The sequence below is a fragment of the Solanum tuberosum genome, unplaced genomic scaffold, assembly GCF_000226075.1.
Source record: "Solanum tuberosum cultivar DM 1-3 516 R44 unplaced genomic scaffold, SolTub_3.0 scf00164, whole genome shotgun sequence".
Taxonomy (NCBI): domain Eukaryota; kingdom Viridiplantae; phylum Streptophyta; class Magnoliopsida; order Solanales; family Solanaceae; genus Solanum; species Solanum tuberosum.
The window spans coordinates 731,087-746,165 of NW_006239092.1; the positions used below are offsets into that span (position 1 = coordinate 731,087).

Genomic DNA, 15,079 nt, shown 5'->3' on the forward strand with positions numbered 1-15,079 from the left:
TGTACGGGATTAGTCCCAAATTTTGTACTCTAAAGTACTAGATGATTTCGAGACATCATGTATAAAGTCTAGAAAGTCTTCCGCTTGCTATTTTTTTTATGCAATATTTTCTTTACCTTAAATTCCTTATGGTTTTAGTGTCTATACGATGAATGAATACTAAGAGGCTTGTATTAGACTTCTTCGAGGTCGAGTACGCCGGTTACGACTAGGGGGTGCTCCCGGGTCGTGACAATAACTCCTAGATCAGGATGAGTTAGGTGTAGTTTCAGTTATGTTTGCGAATCTTGTGGAATGATCTTTCCAACGCCGCCAAGTTTGCTCGATTCCGAGTTCGTATGAGTGAGTTATTCCCTTTGAAAGTTGGGCTGTTGGCAGGGCAGTCAACCCGATTATTGTAAGAATATTTTGGTCTTTTCCCTAACCAATTCTTTTGGTTATTTAAAGGGTCCAAGCTGATTTTTAGATCAGTTTTTCCCTTTTTAAAAGAGTGAGAGTGAGGGTTTGTGAGTGAAGAGGAGAAGAAGAGAAGAAAGAGAAGAAGCTAGATTCGTCAAAGATCATCGTGGTTTTCGTCGGGGGTGATCCCTATTAAGGTATGTGAGATCATAGTGTTGGGTTGGTTCATTCCCCCACACGCCAAACTCGTTTTAATTCCGAGAAAAGATTGGTTGTGTTGTTGAAATTTGTGGTTGTGTGTGTTGAAGTTGTTGGTTGTGTTGTTGAAGTTCCTTGTTGTTTTGGGACATGTTTCCGGTTGTGATTTCGAGTTGAATCTAGTGTATGTTGAGGGGTTTTATGATTCTAAGTGTTTGGGGCTGGAAACTTTGAAGTTAAGAAGGTTTAGAGTTGGAAAATCAAAGGGGAAAAGTCAGATTTTCGGGGAAAGGGTTGGGGCATTGCGCCTGCCAGCGCGCCCCAAAAGGGACTCTGAAGCCCAGCCTTTAGGGCGGCGCGCCTAGCAGAGCGCCCAGTAGGCCTCTCTGAAGCTTGAGGGCTGGCGCTCCGCACCTCTCAGAGCGCCAAGGACGCCAAGTTTTCCCTTTCATTCCCTACTTTTTCATATATGTTCCTTGGTAATGTACCTATGTTTTATAGTTGTTTTCCACACTCCAAGGTACGTCTAAACGTCAAGAACTCATCCATAAACATGAGATCATTACCCTCGAATCCATACTCCAATTCGAGGAAAGTTAGGATCAAGTCAAGTGAAGTTAGAGTCAATCTTAGAAGTTAAGAAGCAAGTCAAAGCAGGTTTTCAAAGTTGTTCAAGAGTCTTTATTAAACGTTTTAACTTCGTTTTAAGGCTCAAGTTTCAAATTAAGTAAAGAGTATAGAGTTTCAAGTTAAGCCAAGAGTATAAAGTTGAGTTCATTTCTCAAAAGTTATTAGGGAACTATGTATTCCCAAAGAAGTTTTAAAGGAATGTTTTCACATTTAAACAAGATTGGAAACTGAGATTTCCCAAGAGCCTTCGGGAAAGTTTTCATAAAGAAATAGAGGAAACTGAGATTTCCAAGATAGCCTTTGAGCTAAGTTTTTGAGTAATTATCTCATATCAGCAGGAAGAAAATGTTTTTAAAAATATAAGAGCCAGTACATTTTTGGGAGTAGTATTGAGCACCGAATTGGAGGAGCGTTCAAAGAATACACAGCCCCCATAGAACCATGTAGCCATCATGGGTAGAAGAGGTTCATACTTTTTAGATGAATCATTTTCAAATTAGACTAGTGGATCCATTAGGTAGTTCAGGTCCTATACCTTTGGCCGGGTATAGGATGCTCTGGCAGCGTGAAGTTGATCGATGTATCATCACTATAGCTCTTATGTGATGGTTTTCTATTAGAGAAACTCCCACAGAAATTATTGTATTTTTATATACATCAGTTCATTCGTATTTCTATATACATCTCAGGCTTATTGTATCTTTGTATACACAGAGAGTTTATATCATGTTTAAAACAGCTTTTCTTTATATTGCACTTGTTTTAAATTGTCTTATATTGAAGGGAGTCAGTCAGGTTGAGTTGAGCTGAGCCAGGTAAGCTATTCAGTTTCTTCCATATTTTCCTTCTAGCCTATGTTGCTTAGTTTTCCAGCTTGCATACTCGTACATTCAATGTACTGATGCCAGTTGGCCTGCATCTTATGACGATGCAGACACAGGTACCCAAGATCAGCATCCAGCACGCTGTTGATCCAGCTGAGCACTCCAGAGTCAGTGGTGAGCTTCTTTGCATTCCGAAGGACTCGGTTATTTTGTTCTCTTAGTTTCGTTTTATTAGGATGTTGCGAGGTCTGTCCCAACATCAATCTCAGCATTTTTAGAGGCTTCATAGACAGTCAGTCAGTTAGTATTGAGTCTTTCATCTATGTAAATATTCTATTTTGAGACTTGAGTTTCCTTTTTGGCCAGATTTTTATCAGTTGGGTTGTTTTATGACCTTTCATTGTATTGAGTTATTATGTTGAGTTAGGTTTCCGCTGAGTTAAGAAAGCCAGGACAAGGGTTTGCTTGGGGCCAGCAATGGTCTTCGTTCTTCTTCTTGTATTCTACTAGTGATTCACCTCACCATATAGTCGATTTCAATTTTCATCTTATCCTACTACTTGATTCACCAGAGTCACTGAAAAAGTCCGTTGAATCAATTATTTTTTAAAATAAATAAATAAATATATATATATATATATATATATTTTGTTTCAATGACTAATTTAGATTTATTATTTTGATGGTCAAATTTATTTATGTTTCACTAATATTCTTGTAAAACTTATTATAGATGACCAATTTTTTTTCTTCAAATACAAAATTAAATTACAATATAGACAAAAAAATTAAATTATAATATAGCCACAAAAAAATAGTTTTAATTTTTTTCTTTACACTAAGGAATGAAAGAAAAAATAAAATAAAATAAGAAACTCAAATAATTATAATAAAAGAAGTCAAAAAATAATTTATGTATAAAAAAGATTAAAATATACCTTGAACTTTGTTAGAAGAATTATATATACCCCTAAATAATTTTTAAGAAAGTTAAAAGTAAAAAATATAAATTTAAAACTAACTTTTTCACTTCCGTTAAATGAATGGTATATGTGAACTCATTTTGTAACGGTAGGGGTATATGTGAGCCGTTTGTATAACGGTAAGGGTATATATGAGCCACTTTCATAACGAGGGGCATATCAGTTCCAAATGGCAAAGTTGAGGGGTATATCAGGCCTTTTTTCCTTATATGTTTGTATGCAAATTTTAGCAAAAAATCCAAAAATCAGAAAAAATCCGAGGTTTATTAGTTTGGTTTGATTTATAAATTTAAAAATTCGAAACAATGGTTTGGTTTGGTATTTGAAAAACCCAAAAAATTCCGAATTTTATTAGTTTGGTTTGGTTTATAAATTTAATTTTTTTACACAAATGGTTTGGTTTGATATTTGAAAAACCCGAACCAACCCGATCATGTACACCCCTACTTATGAATTGCCTGAAAAAAACGAAAAGAAAAATGAACTATGTGATGTACTTGGTATGAAGGAAAATGTTTCTTCGGAAATCTGGACTTTTTATTTATTTTTTGGTATTTTATGAGTAAATAAAGAGATATTATGCCAAGAATATTTATATGTTAATTTATAAAGTACTACGAAGACAGAGTGGATTAAGGAGTGGGGAGTGGGAGGTGACGGGGTGGGATGGTTAAAGGGTGGGAGTTGGGGGGATTGAGTGGGTGTGGAGAAGACAATAAACTTGAAATTTCGACTATGCAACAACTTGTTTTCTCTGTTCTAATAAGAGAAGCCATTTTTCTCATTTTTAATGAATTTATTTTCCTAAAAACATATTTTCCAAATATACTGACTAGCCAAAATATAAGAAATTTAGAAAATATTTTTATCCCTACTAAACACACCGTGAAATGATCATTTTAATCTAGGGGAACACAAGATAGAAAAAAAAAAAATACAAAAAGAGGAGAGAGTATTTATTCGTATCATAAAACATTAAGGAAAAGTGACCTTATTGGATTATTAGTTTAATCGTTACCTAAAATTTAAAAATCAAAATCGATTTGGATATTTTAAATAAAAAAAATCTATAAAATTCCTGATCCGATAAACCAATTCTTATAATACAATAATATTTTTTGTTCGATTTTTGATTGAATCATTTCCACATATCCCTACTAACCAGAGGTTGCAAATTTTGCTTATGAAAATATAACCATTCAACTTGCTTGAGTTTGACTTCAGTTTAGAAAAAACTACCTATATAGACATACTTTCATACCATAAATACATATATTCTCACTAGTTTAAAAATATTACTTATAATACGATTTTTTTAATAAATATGCCGTATCTTTTAAAAAATATAATCAAATACACAATTCCATTAAAAGTGGTAATTAATAATTATCCTAACATTATACTTCCTTAATTATTGGGACTTTTTACAATTCAAATCAATTTCTCTCTTTCCAATTCTACTGTTTCCCTCCCCAGTCACACGTCTCCTTTGTATCTTTACCCATACCTATACATTATTATCCTTCATCTTCCATTACCCCTTCTTCTCAACCTACTCAATGCATATTTTGGATGTAAAAATTTCATACCTAACTTTACATAAGCAGCATTATATATAGAGGTAAAGTATTATTTTTTATTAGGTTGATGTATTTTTGTTTGACACCATTTTCATGTATCTAATTCACAGATGTAGTAGTTTCAAAGTTCAAATTTAGGATTTTTTCATTAGTTGAATTTGTTAGTTCTTCATACTATTTTAATGGCTGATTAATATTGACTTTCATTTTATTTGTATGTTTTCGTTAACAATGTTGCGATGGTTGCAGGTTCTGACTATTCATCTTCCAACATTCGAGCGGAGAGTAGAACTAAGTTTAGGAACGATCCAATTAAAATGGCTGACTATTCATCATGTATCTCGCGAATAATGACACATGTATCTCAATTACTCCGTTGATTAAGGAAATAAGTTACAACTAATTAATTTAAACAAATAAAATATGTATCTCTATTTTAAAATTCGGCACATACATGTGTCTCGCGGATTCATACTCATGTATCCTAAGCACGAAATATGGTAGATACTTGTATCTCAATTACTACTCTAATTTAGGAAATACGGTTACAACTAATTAATTTAAACAAATAAAATATGTATCTCGATTTTAAAATTCGACAGATACATGTATCTCGCGAATTCATACTCATGTATCCTAATAAGCATGAAATATGGTAGAGGAAGTAATATTTGAAACTATCGAGAATCTTAGTAATTAGAATCTAAACTAGTGAGATTTATGAAGTTTGCCCAGTTTCGGGATAATTACTTAACCAACCAAATGTACACACTATATTTATCGAATATAGCTAGAGTTTTTTAAAATTCACGTTGTATTATGCAAACAACAAATTCTAAAATTCGTTTTGTATTAGTGAAGCAACACTTTCTGGAAATTGTTTTGTATTAATGACACAACAATTTGCTATATACTAGTGACATAACATTTTGTTCTGATACATCAATTCACTTTGCATTTGTTGTTGTATAATACATAATAAATTATTTTATCATCAATACAAACTGAATTTCAGAAACTCTCGCTATATTCATAGTTATTCAAACTATCACTTTTTTCTGTAAATTCTCCAAATGTATACTCAAGGTACTATTTTGAACTATCATAAAACAAAATGGACCATTTTTGTCATTTTCTCTTAGTTTAGTCAATTATATATTTGCCCAAATAGTAAAACCTCAATAAATAATACTCGGTTAATTAATAATCTCTCTAAGATGATAATTTCTTTCGATCCCAACTTGGACAAATGTAAAAACCACTCATTTCAATAAGATAATATATTTTCAAAAAATTGCTATATAAATATATGGTCCCATTAATATTATAAATTAATAATTCTTTAAAAGTACAAATATATCTAAGAAAATTTAGTAAAATATGATTTTATTATGTTTAGTTTTTTGTTAAAATTTAAATCTAGTTGAAACTTATCTCTAAACTTATTGCATCCAAAAGTTTCGGTGTTGTCTTTTCGAATTGCACCATAAAATTGTGAAGAGTTTAAGATGCAAGTGTTTCCTTACGCGTAACTGGTTCCAAAGGTATTATATCATCTTCAATTTTATCATCAACATTATTTTTTCAATGATATCCACAATTTGTTTTAAGCTCTGGACCTCTGAACATGTATTATTTTCATCCATCCAATAGATTATTAACGTCTATTTTATTGCGGTAACCGAGATCATTAATCATGACCTCAAAATTTTCACAAGTGAGTTCTTTCAAATTTTTTGAGATTTCATCCTTGAACAATTTTTTTCGATTAAATAATACCTCTACAAAGTAATAATATTTGATGGTTCTGCATGTATTAATTTAGAGAGGTTTTAGTGTAGTTTCCAAAGTTCAAGTTTATTTAGTTACAGTTTTGTCCGGTATAATTTCTAATTTCGTTCATTTTAGTCCTATTGTCAAATTGTCAGAATTTGTTTAGACTTTTGTCTTGTAGCTATCTGAGCTCAATGTAAAAAGGGATGAATTGACACTTTTTCTGCTTTGATGAATGGAAAAAACCCTAATGAAACCCTTCTTCGACTGAAAAAATTCTTCTTCTGCTCCGGAATTAGGGTTTTCATCACCTTCTCAGGCGAGAATCTTCCGTCTCAGTAAGTTTTCCTTTAATTGATGAAGTATTTGTAATTTTGCTAGAAGAAAAAGTTGAAAGGAACTGTTTCCTTCGCATTTTGTTCATTAGTACTAGTAGAACAGGGTTCGTCTGCTGTTTTATAATTCGAAAACAGCCTCCCTGTCTTACGAAAGGTAGGGGTAAGGTTTGCCTTCATTCTACGCTGCACTTGTGGGATTACATTGGGTTTGTTGTTGTCTTCTTTGTTTTTTAGCTCTATTTTCTAGTTGATTTAACTTCCACTGCAGGATAGTCCTTTTTCTTGTTTTCAGAAAGATAATTGTGTGTTATGTTGGATTTCATTTCTTGAGTGTATTTGTTCAGTAAATACTAATGCTAATTGACTGATTAAACATTATAATGCTTTTTCTTTATTCTTAATCCTAGATATTTGGTTATCAAGAAAGCACTGTAGATTGATGAATCTTGTTAATAGAACTATAAAGGTAGAGATATCCAGGTCAAAGTTAATGTTTATATATGAGGATCACAGCATAAGATTATCTTGGAAAATGCTGGATGATTAACATACAATCGCATACAACAAATAAGTAACATTAGAAAATGATTAAAAGAAAAAAACAAGAAATTAGCATGTCACATAAGGCAAAACTTTACCACTACTGTGGTTCCACTTTGTTTGGCATGGTTCAGAGTACCAAGGTCAAAGTACTTAATTTTCAGTATGAATTTCGGACAGAGACTTTTAAAGTTCTTGAAAATAAAGTTTGCATATTTGAAAACTACAAAAAAAGTATTACTAGTCAAAATAGTCAACAACTCAATGTATTTAAGAAAAACTTGGTCAAAGAAGAACATCTTTGACTCTCCAAATAGTAAGTGTGCAAAGCAAAGCGGAATGGAGGGAGTAGCTTCTATATTTTTCTTGATGTTAGGTTCAATGTTTGTTAGGTGCGTTTTTCCCTTATCAAAAAATAACATATTTGCAAGCACATTGGCATTTTCTCTGCATGCCAAGTTCATATTTCATCTCACAAGGTGGTGGTCCTCCTTTTGTGTCAGAATGGAAAGACAAATGTGAATCTAAGTAGTGGTTAACGGGGGATCACCATCTGAGAGTTTAAGGTGTTGAAGTATTAGGAAGACAGAATAGAATATAGATATGGCCAACATTGTCCGACATGAAAGTTTGCTTATACAGAGGAGTCAAAGCCAGATCTTTGAACGTTGTTGCATTTATAGTGGTTTTTCAATCTTCCTGAAAGATGGCGTTAAGAATTTGTTTATTTAGGCTAATTTCTAACTGATAATTCTAAACTGTGATATCGTACATAAACAGATTGAAATGAATAATATCCAACTATGGGTTTGCCAACAGTCATCTGTATAGTGTTTGTATGTTGTGTGTTCATATTACTTAATATTGTTTGAGGTTATAACATTGCTCAAGAATCAAATAATTTGGTATGGTTGATATAGGTCTATGGTACTTGAGATTTATGAGCAAGTTTGGCTAATCTCATATGAGCTTATCAAATGTGAAATTTATGAAAAGAACTCTTTAGGGATTAAAACATGTAAGAAAGAGTACATCAACATTGTTATTAAATGTGTTGCAGCAGCTATTGTGCCTATCCAATGTAAACTCTATGAAAAGAACTCTAAGGGCCCGCTTGGACATGCGATATGAAATTGTGTTGTGAATCATAATGATATGAAATTGAAGTTTTGTTTCGACATGCAATTTGGATTTCTCAAGTTGTATTTTTTACCCCATGACCACGAAAACCCCACAAGTTGTGAAAACTATCAAAATTTTCCCTATTTTTGTTATAATTTTACTAGATGAGCAAATTATAGTTTACAAACAAGATATTAGAATATCCTAAGGCGTTAGGCGTCGCATTGATAAATCACATATCTCCATGTCCCTTTTATAAATAAATGTTTGGCAGTTATAAACTTTCAAATAAACCTAATTTTACAAAGATCCACTAGTCAACAATAGCAGTAATTTATTATTCTTTAATGTAATCCTTTCACTTGGTACGAACGTGTCTTTTTTTGTAAAATTTAAAATGATGGGTCTTCTTTTGTTTTTACAAAATATAAACTTACGAGTCAGGTTTACTTTAAAAAAAATTGAAATCATGATTTGGAATCTCAAATCATGCTTTTTTGGAGAATTTGGAATTCGATATCATGATTCTAAATCGATGTACAAACACTTATTTGAAATCATGACTTAATATCGCATATCCAAACGCAAACTTAATTGGGTTGAGACATATTCTAAAGAGTACACCAGCATTGTTCTTAAATGTGTTGTGTCTTCCATTATGGAAAAAGTGGTGCATGTTACGAAGTAAATGCATAACACAAATTTATGGAATGTGCCAATGTGGGACTGATGAATAGGAAGAGAGTATATTATGGACAATCCTTTGTGATAGGTAGATTCTTGATAAGTTGTGGTTGATATTTCGGAGGGACGGTAATCTATAGAAGAACTGGTATAAGGTGGGGAATGAAAACTTACAACTGTAAAACCTTTTGGAGAAATTGCCAAAGCTTTTTCTCTATTGGCTATTTGGCTGCACTATGCATTTTTTACCGATAGTGAGGTGCATGGTTTAAGGAGGAAAGGGGATCTAGAGTAATTATGTTGGAATCCCTCTTCATTTGTGATGCACGGGAAATTTTCCAGCTTCCATGGATTTGTGGATGTGGATTTTGACTTGGCCAATCTATAAGATAGTTGTGCTACCTAGCAGCTAAATATTTTGGAGCTATGTAATTGAAGAAGTGTTTTGTTTTTGCACCTGATTCGTAGGATAGAGAACACAAAGACACCAAGAGAAGTTGCATTTCACTTTATATATTGCCTGTGAACCGACTCTTACATTTGAAAATTTGGGAGGAGAATGATGAGGTGGTGTTCATGTTCAAGGAATATTGGGAAGATCCGAACCGTACTCTGTTGCATTTAGCGTTGCCTTACAGCTATGGTCTCTAGCATTTTCCATTAACTTGAATAGAGGTAGAACTAGGGCCATAAGCAATTACAGAGATGGAAGATGCAGAAGAGCGGCAGGGTGAGGAAGTAAGCATTGAGTAACTAGATTGTCTTTTTTAAATACCAGGAAATGAGATAAGCTTAAGATTGTACTTTTGGGTTAAAAAGAGTGTACCTTTTTTTTATTAAGAGTTGGCAGGACAACATAGTTGACTGTTGTGGAGCAGTGAACTACATTCTATTAGGTCCCTTTTGGCCATATGTTGTATTTCTTTGTTTGCAATTACTGAAGTTCAGTGTTTGCAAATAGTGGGTTGGCCTGTTGGTATTTGAAACTTTGGTAAAATATTGAAAAACTTGTTGAAGAGTTTTTTCTAGTGAAATAATGTCTTGCACTAACTCATTAATTTTTATTCCAAATGAAATTCATGTCCAAACAACTTAAACTTTCAAATCCTCTTTTCCAATTTCAAAGTCGGATACTCTTTTCGATTTTAACCAACTATCGTCCAAACACCTATTAAATAGTTTTAACACCGGCTTGGTGTGCAATATGTGAATATATTTTGATTTATAAAGAACATACCATTAAGGAAGTCTTGTCCTTTAGAAATATGCATTTATTTGATATCTGTCAGGTATAGTTTAAATTTCGATAGTGAGAACTTTACTCATCTTTGCTAAAGGAAAAAAAAGTAAAAGATCTGCATAGAGTATTTTGTCTCTTTCTAGATTTGAGCACCATTCAGATCTCTTTTTCTTCTGGTTTCTATATATCTATCTGACTATCAGGTTTGTCAAAATGGTTTACAGTTGGTGGCGAAGATGTCGGACTATCCCGTGCTTGATAATCTCCCCATTGATAAATGGAAGGTACCAGCATTAAGGGAAGAGCTTAAGAGGAGGAACTTAATGACAAAAGGTTTGAAGGATGATCTTGTTAATCGATTAAATAATGCTATCCACAGAGAAAGAGGAGAACCTGAGGTTGAAGAGAGTACTGAAATAAATCCCGATGTTCTTGAATGGAATAATAAAAGTATGGGGCATCCCCAAAACAAAGTTATTAAGGGTTCTGATCGTGATACTGATCCTGCCAATGCCACCAAAGTCTTGGATGAGGTTGCAACTGGGGGTACTGATGACGTTTCTGGAGTAAGAGAACATTCAGAGGCTTCTGTTGGTAGCACTAGTGTTATAAATGAGATTGTGTCTACTGATCAATTTGTTGAAGTCAAAATTGATAAGAAACACGAGGTTATCGATTCTTCTCTGAACAACGATGTTGTTGATGAGGTATCTGGAGTTAGGTATGCTGCTATTCAGAGCAGTGGCACTGTACAGGACATTGAGGATATGCGAATTTCATCTTCTGAGGGAGTGCTTGAGGATAACCTTAGGAGACAAGAGAATGATGCCGAGTTAACCCCAGTAACATCCAAGGATGCCTTGGGAAACAATAGCATTAAGTTGGAGGATGAGGGTCTGAAACTCTCAGGCATGGATGCTGAGTATGATAAGTCCAATCCAGACACTCAGGTATATGAGGTCAACCCTGATTTAGGGTCTCAAGTAAAATCTGACACATTTTCTACTGATACTTTGCCCATTAATGAAAATAATGATTTAAATGATAATTTGAATGCTGATAATGTTAAATTAGTAACTGAAGTTGTTAGGCAAGAGAAGGAGTCATCCAGCAAAGATCTGTCAGATGTTGGTAGCATTTATCCATTGCATGATCAGATGCCACATGAGATGCAGGGTCATGTTGGAGAAACTGTTGATGACAAATCTTCGGAGGTGAAATTTAGCATGAAAAAGGCCAATGCAGATCAGGTTTCTGTTGCTGTTACCAAGGTAGAGCATGGTTTAGAAAGTAACACATTGAATAATAGTGAGCAAAAAGATGTTCAGTTTGAAAAAGCTAGAACTTTAGGTGATGTTATAGACCCTAGTTTGTCACCCAAGAAAGTTGAGGTATCTGCTGAAGATAAACATTGTATTGCTGCTTCCAATGATGATAGAAAAGGTATGGAAACACTCCCTTCTAATAAAGAAAATGACTGTTCTCTTCCTTCCTAAGGCTGGTTCTTCCAGATCTTATGTGTGTAGTGTATGTGCATGCAGTTTTGAGCAAGATATCTGAGGTAGCGGATGATCAGAATATGGAAAAGATAAATTTGGATCAATCTTCAGCTGATGATTCCATGGAGGAGGATGTAGTAGAGACAAAGCATGTGGCTTTTGATCATATTTCTAAGGAGAATGATAAGACTGAAGAGTCTATTACGGGAATGACAAAAGAGCCCAAAGTTGTACGAAATGGCTCTTCTGATGCAACGCAGCAAGACAATCCTTCTGAGAAGGTTGAGTCTCCTCAAGAATCTAAAGATGGGTCTCCTGAATTGTCAGAGAAGAGAAAGTTTCAAGGTACTCATGTCTTCTCCTTAATTCTTGCTCTTCCCTCCCTTTTTCTTGAAAAAATTCTCTCCTTTACCTCCTTCTCTGCACATGTTTATTGATAGCATTTCTTTATTACTGCTACTATTCTATAGGGGTCGTTTGGTGTGAGGGATAAGAATATATAGTTCTGGGATAAAAGTTTGTTGTCTTGTTTGGTTGACATGTTTGGGATAACTTATCCCACCATTTATACCATAGTGATGGGATAAGCTATCCCATATACAGGGTGGTATAAGTTATCCCAGGATAACTAACCCCAAGATAATTAATCATGGGATAACTAGTTTCCAACCAAACGACCCCTGGATTTGGTGCTTCTATATATTATTATTATTATTAAAATATTTTAGAGTTGTTGCTTTTGCACTCTTTTAATTGATTTGATGAAGCTCTAAATAGTAAAATTTGTGTACTTTTTAGATGTTATCAAACGTGGGTTTTAAGTATGTTGTTTATTAGTTTGTTCAGTTATGAATGTTAAATCTTCTGATTGACCCACATGTTTTATGGTGTTATCAGTTATGATCTAGAAATTGCCACACAATTGCCCAAGATTCCATTGTGAAAGTTAAAGCTCACGACTGGTTTGCAGCTAAAGTTGGGCTTATTAGCGTGTTAAGTGTATTGAAATTTCTAACACCAATGATAGATATTGGATTCGTCTTGCAATGCTGGATATGAATACATTCACTCTGGATAATTTAGCGATAATGGGAATTAACAAAAATGATCTATTATTTTCTTGTTCTATAATTTGGTTTCATAAGATATTTGACTTGGGGGTGAATTATTTGTTGATGAAGTAGGAGATGGGAGTAAAGAGCCTGCAAAAAGGCAGCGCAAATGGAACACTGAGAATTTGAATACTGCTGAGCCACAAAATTCAAATATTGCATTATCAGAGAACTTGGTTCAGACCATCCCTGTCAAGCCTATCTTTGGCAGGACCGACTCTACAGTTAGTGAGGATGCACCCAAGGAGCGCCTTGGTGAGTATTTGTTTTCTTGGTAAATTGCATGAGTTTCAGATGCAAGAATAGCAGCATAAGAATAATTTGTTTCTCTGTTCTGGTAATATTCCAGTACCAAAGTTTTCCAAAACAGCCACTAATTGGTTCCTTTGTTCTGGTAATATTTCAGTACCAAAGTCTTCCAAAACAGCCACTAATTCTCTCAAAATTGAGAACTTCTTGCGGCCCTTTACACTGAAAGCTGTGCAAGAGCTCCTTGCAAGAACTGGTGAAGTCTGCAGTTTCTGGATGGACCAGATAAAGACCCATTGCTATGTCACGGTAGAATCTTGCTCTCTCCTTCTGCATTTGATACTCCTCTTAGACCATATGGTCATCGAGTTTCTCTATTTTAAATTATACTATTTGCAAGGACGCTATTAGCCTAGTTGGCTGGCTACTCTTAGGAAAGGATAGGATTGGGGACATTTGTCATGGGGATGGGCATGATTTGAAACCTTGATGCTGCGCCAGTTGGCCTAAGTCCCTCTGGTCGATTTGTCATAATGTAGCATGTTAATGTGCATCATTGGCCTTCTGAGGTGCATACCCAAATAGCAATGGCCTTTGCATGCCTTGGCTTCTTGGCATGCTGTCTTGAATTTGTTAGAAAAGTGTCTTACTTTGCTTCCTTAGCGTCTCTGGTTACTAAATTGATGAATATTTTCTCTCAACAGTATTCTTCGGTAGAGGAAGCCATAGAGACCCGAAATGCTGTTTACAACCTCCAATGGCCACCAAAAGGAGGTCGTCTCCTGGTTGCAGATTTTGTTGCTCCCCAACAGGTGCAAACCAAGATAGACGGACGGGAGCCTGCTACTCCAGCGACAAATCGCAGTCCTGCAGTGCCTCCAGCTTCATCCTCTGTTCAAGCACCACCTGCTTGGCAGCAGGGTCGCAAACAGCAGGTTGAGTCAGAACATCCACTAATGCGCCAGCCACCACCTGCTCCTCCTACTGCGCTACCAATAAAAGAGAGGTTGGCTCCACCTGCTTGGCAGCAGGGTCGCAAACAACAGGTTGAGTCAGAACATCCACTCACGCGCCAGGCACCACCTGCTCCTCCTACTGCGCCACCAATAAAAGAGAAGTTGGTTCCACCTGTTGCTGATAAAAATGACCCCCCTGTTATTACTTTGGATGACATCTTCAGAAAGACCAAAGCCGCTCCCCGTATCTATTATTTACCGCTGACTGATGAAGAAGTTGCTAAAAAGCTTGCCAGTAGAGGAGGTGCTGAGAACTAGAGCTTTTAAGTGAACAAAGGACTTGTTAGATAGATGGTATATGGAGAGGTGTTGCGATGTAATGCTGATAACTGCTAATTTACCCTCACAGAGAAGTTGCAGTCTTGAGGCTCACTTAAGACCTTGCTTTCTTTTCTATTTTCGTTGTTAATGGTTACTGCAAGGTTGAAGTCTCTACTGTATTTTACTTTGGGTTGAAGAAACATAACAAAATGTGCAGAATCTGCCTTCTTTCTTCATCCAGATTCATCGTTGAATTGCGCCGTAGCTGTAAATGCCATTTATCTCCATTCGTTTTCTTTAGTGTAAAATTTTAAGAAATCGAAGAGATGCATTGATGATGGAACCAGTTGCTTTTTTTGAGTTTTCAGGCCTCACTCAAAAATTAGCTATTGATATCTCCCCCTGTGAAATATTATATACTCCAACAACTACCCTCAATATAATATTATATATTTCCCCCTGTGACCTAACTTTATAAGGAGCTTTTGTTTTTCTCCATGTTTTCTTCTCTAAATATTTATCCCATGCAAGGCTCAAACAAATGCACACATTTCATACTCCTAGTAGCAATCCATGCAGTAAACTTATGCTAAATCATAGTTCACTCAAAGGCTAAAGTACAAAAATAGAG

At 34.8% G+C, this 15,079-nt stretch overlaps 1 protein-coding gene across 4 annotated transcripts; it reads left to right on the plus strand.

Annotated features, from left to right (window-relative positions):
• The first annotated feature begins 6,581 nt into the window (after nucleotides 1-6,581).
• LOC102581657 (apoptotic chromatin condensation inducer in the nucleus-like) lies at nucleotides 6,582-14,748 on the plus strand. 4 transcript variants are annotated; one of them, XM_006353964.2, is made up of 7 exons: nucleotides 6,582-6,725; nucleotides 10,536-11,754; nucleotides 11,853-12,155; nucleotides 12,992-13,177; nucleotides 13,329-13,480; nucleotides 13,876-14,092; nucleotides 14,219-14,748. In XM_006353964.2, the coding sequence occupies exons 2-7, from the start codon at nucleotides 10,548-10,550 to the stop codon at nucleotides 14,443-14,445; spliced, it is 2,292 nt and encodes a 763-aa protein (XP_006354026.1). In that variant the 5' UTR covers nucleotides 6,582-6,725; nucleotides 10,536-10,547; the 3' UTR covers nucleotides 14,446-14,748. The 4 variants fall into 4 exon arrangements, with proteins under 4 accessions (XP_006354026.1, XP_006354024.1, XP_006354027.1 ...); XM_006353965.2 differs by having other exon boundaries at nucleotides 6,585-6,725; nucleotides 10,536-11,261; nucleotides 11,487-11,754; nucleotides 13,876-14,748; XM_006353962.2 differs by having other exon boundaries at nucleotides 6,584-6,725; nucleotides 13,876-14,748.
• Nucleotides 14,749-15,079: the final 331 nt, after the last annotated feature.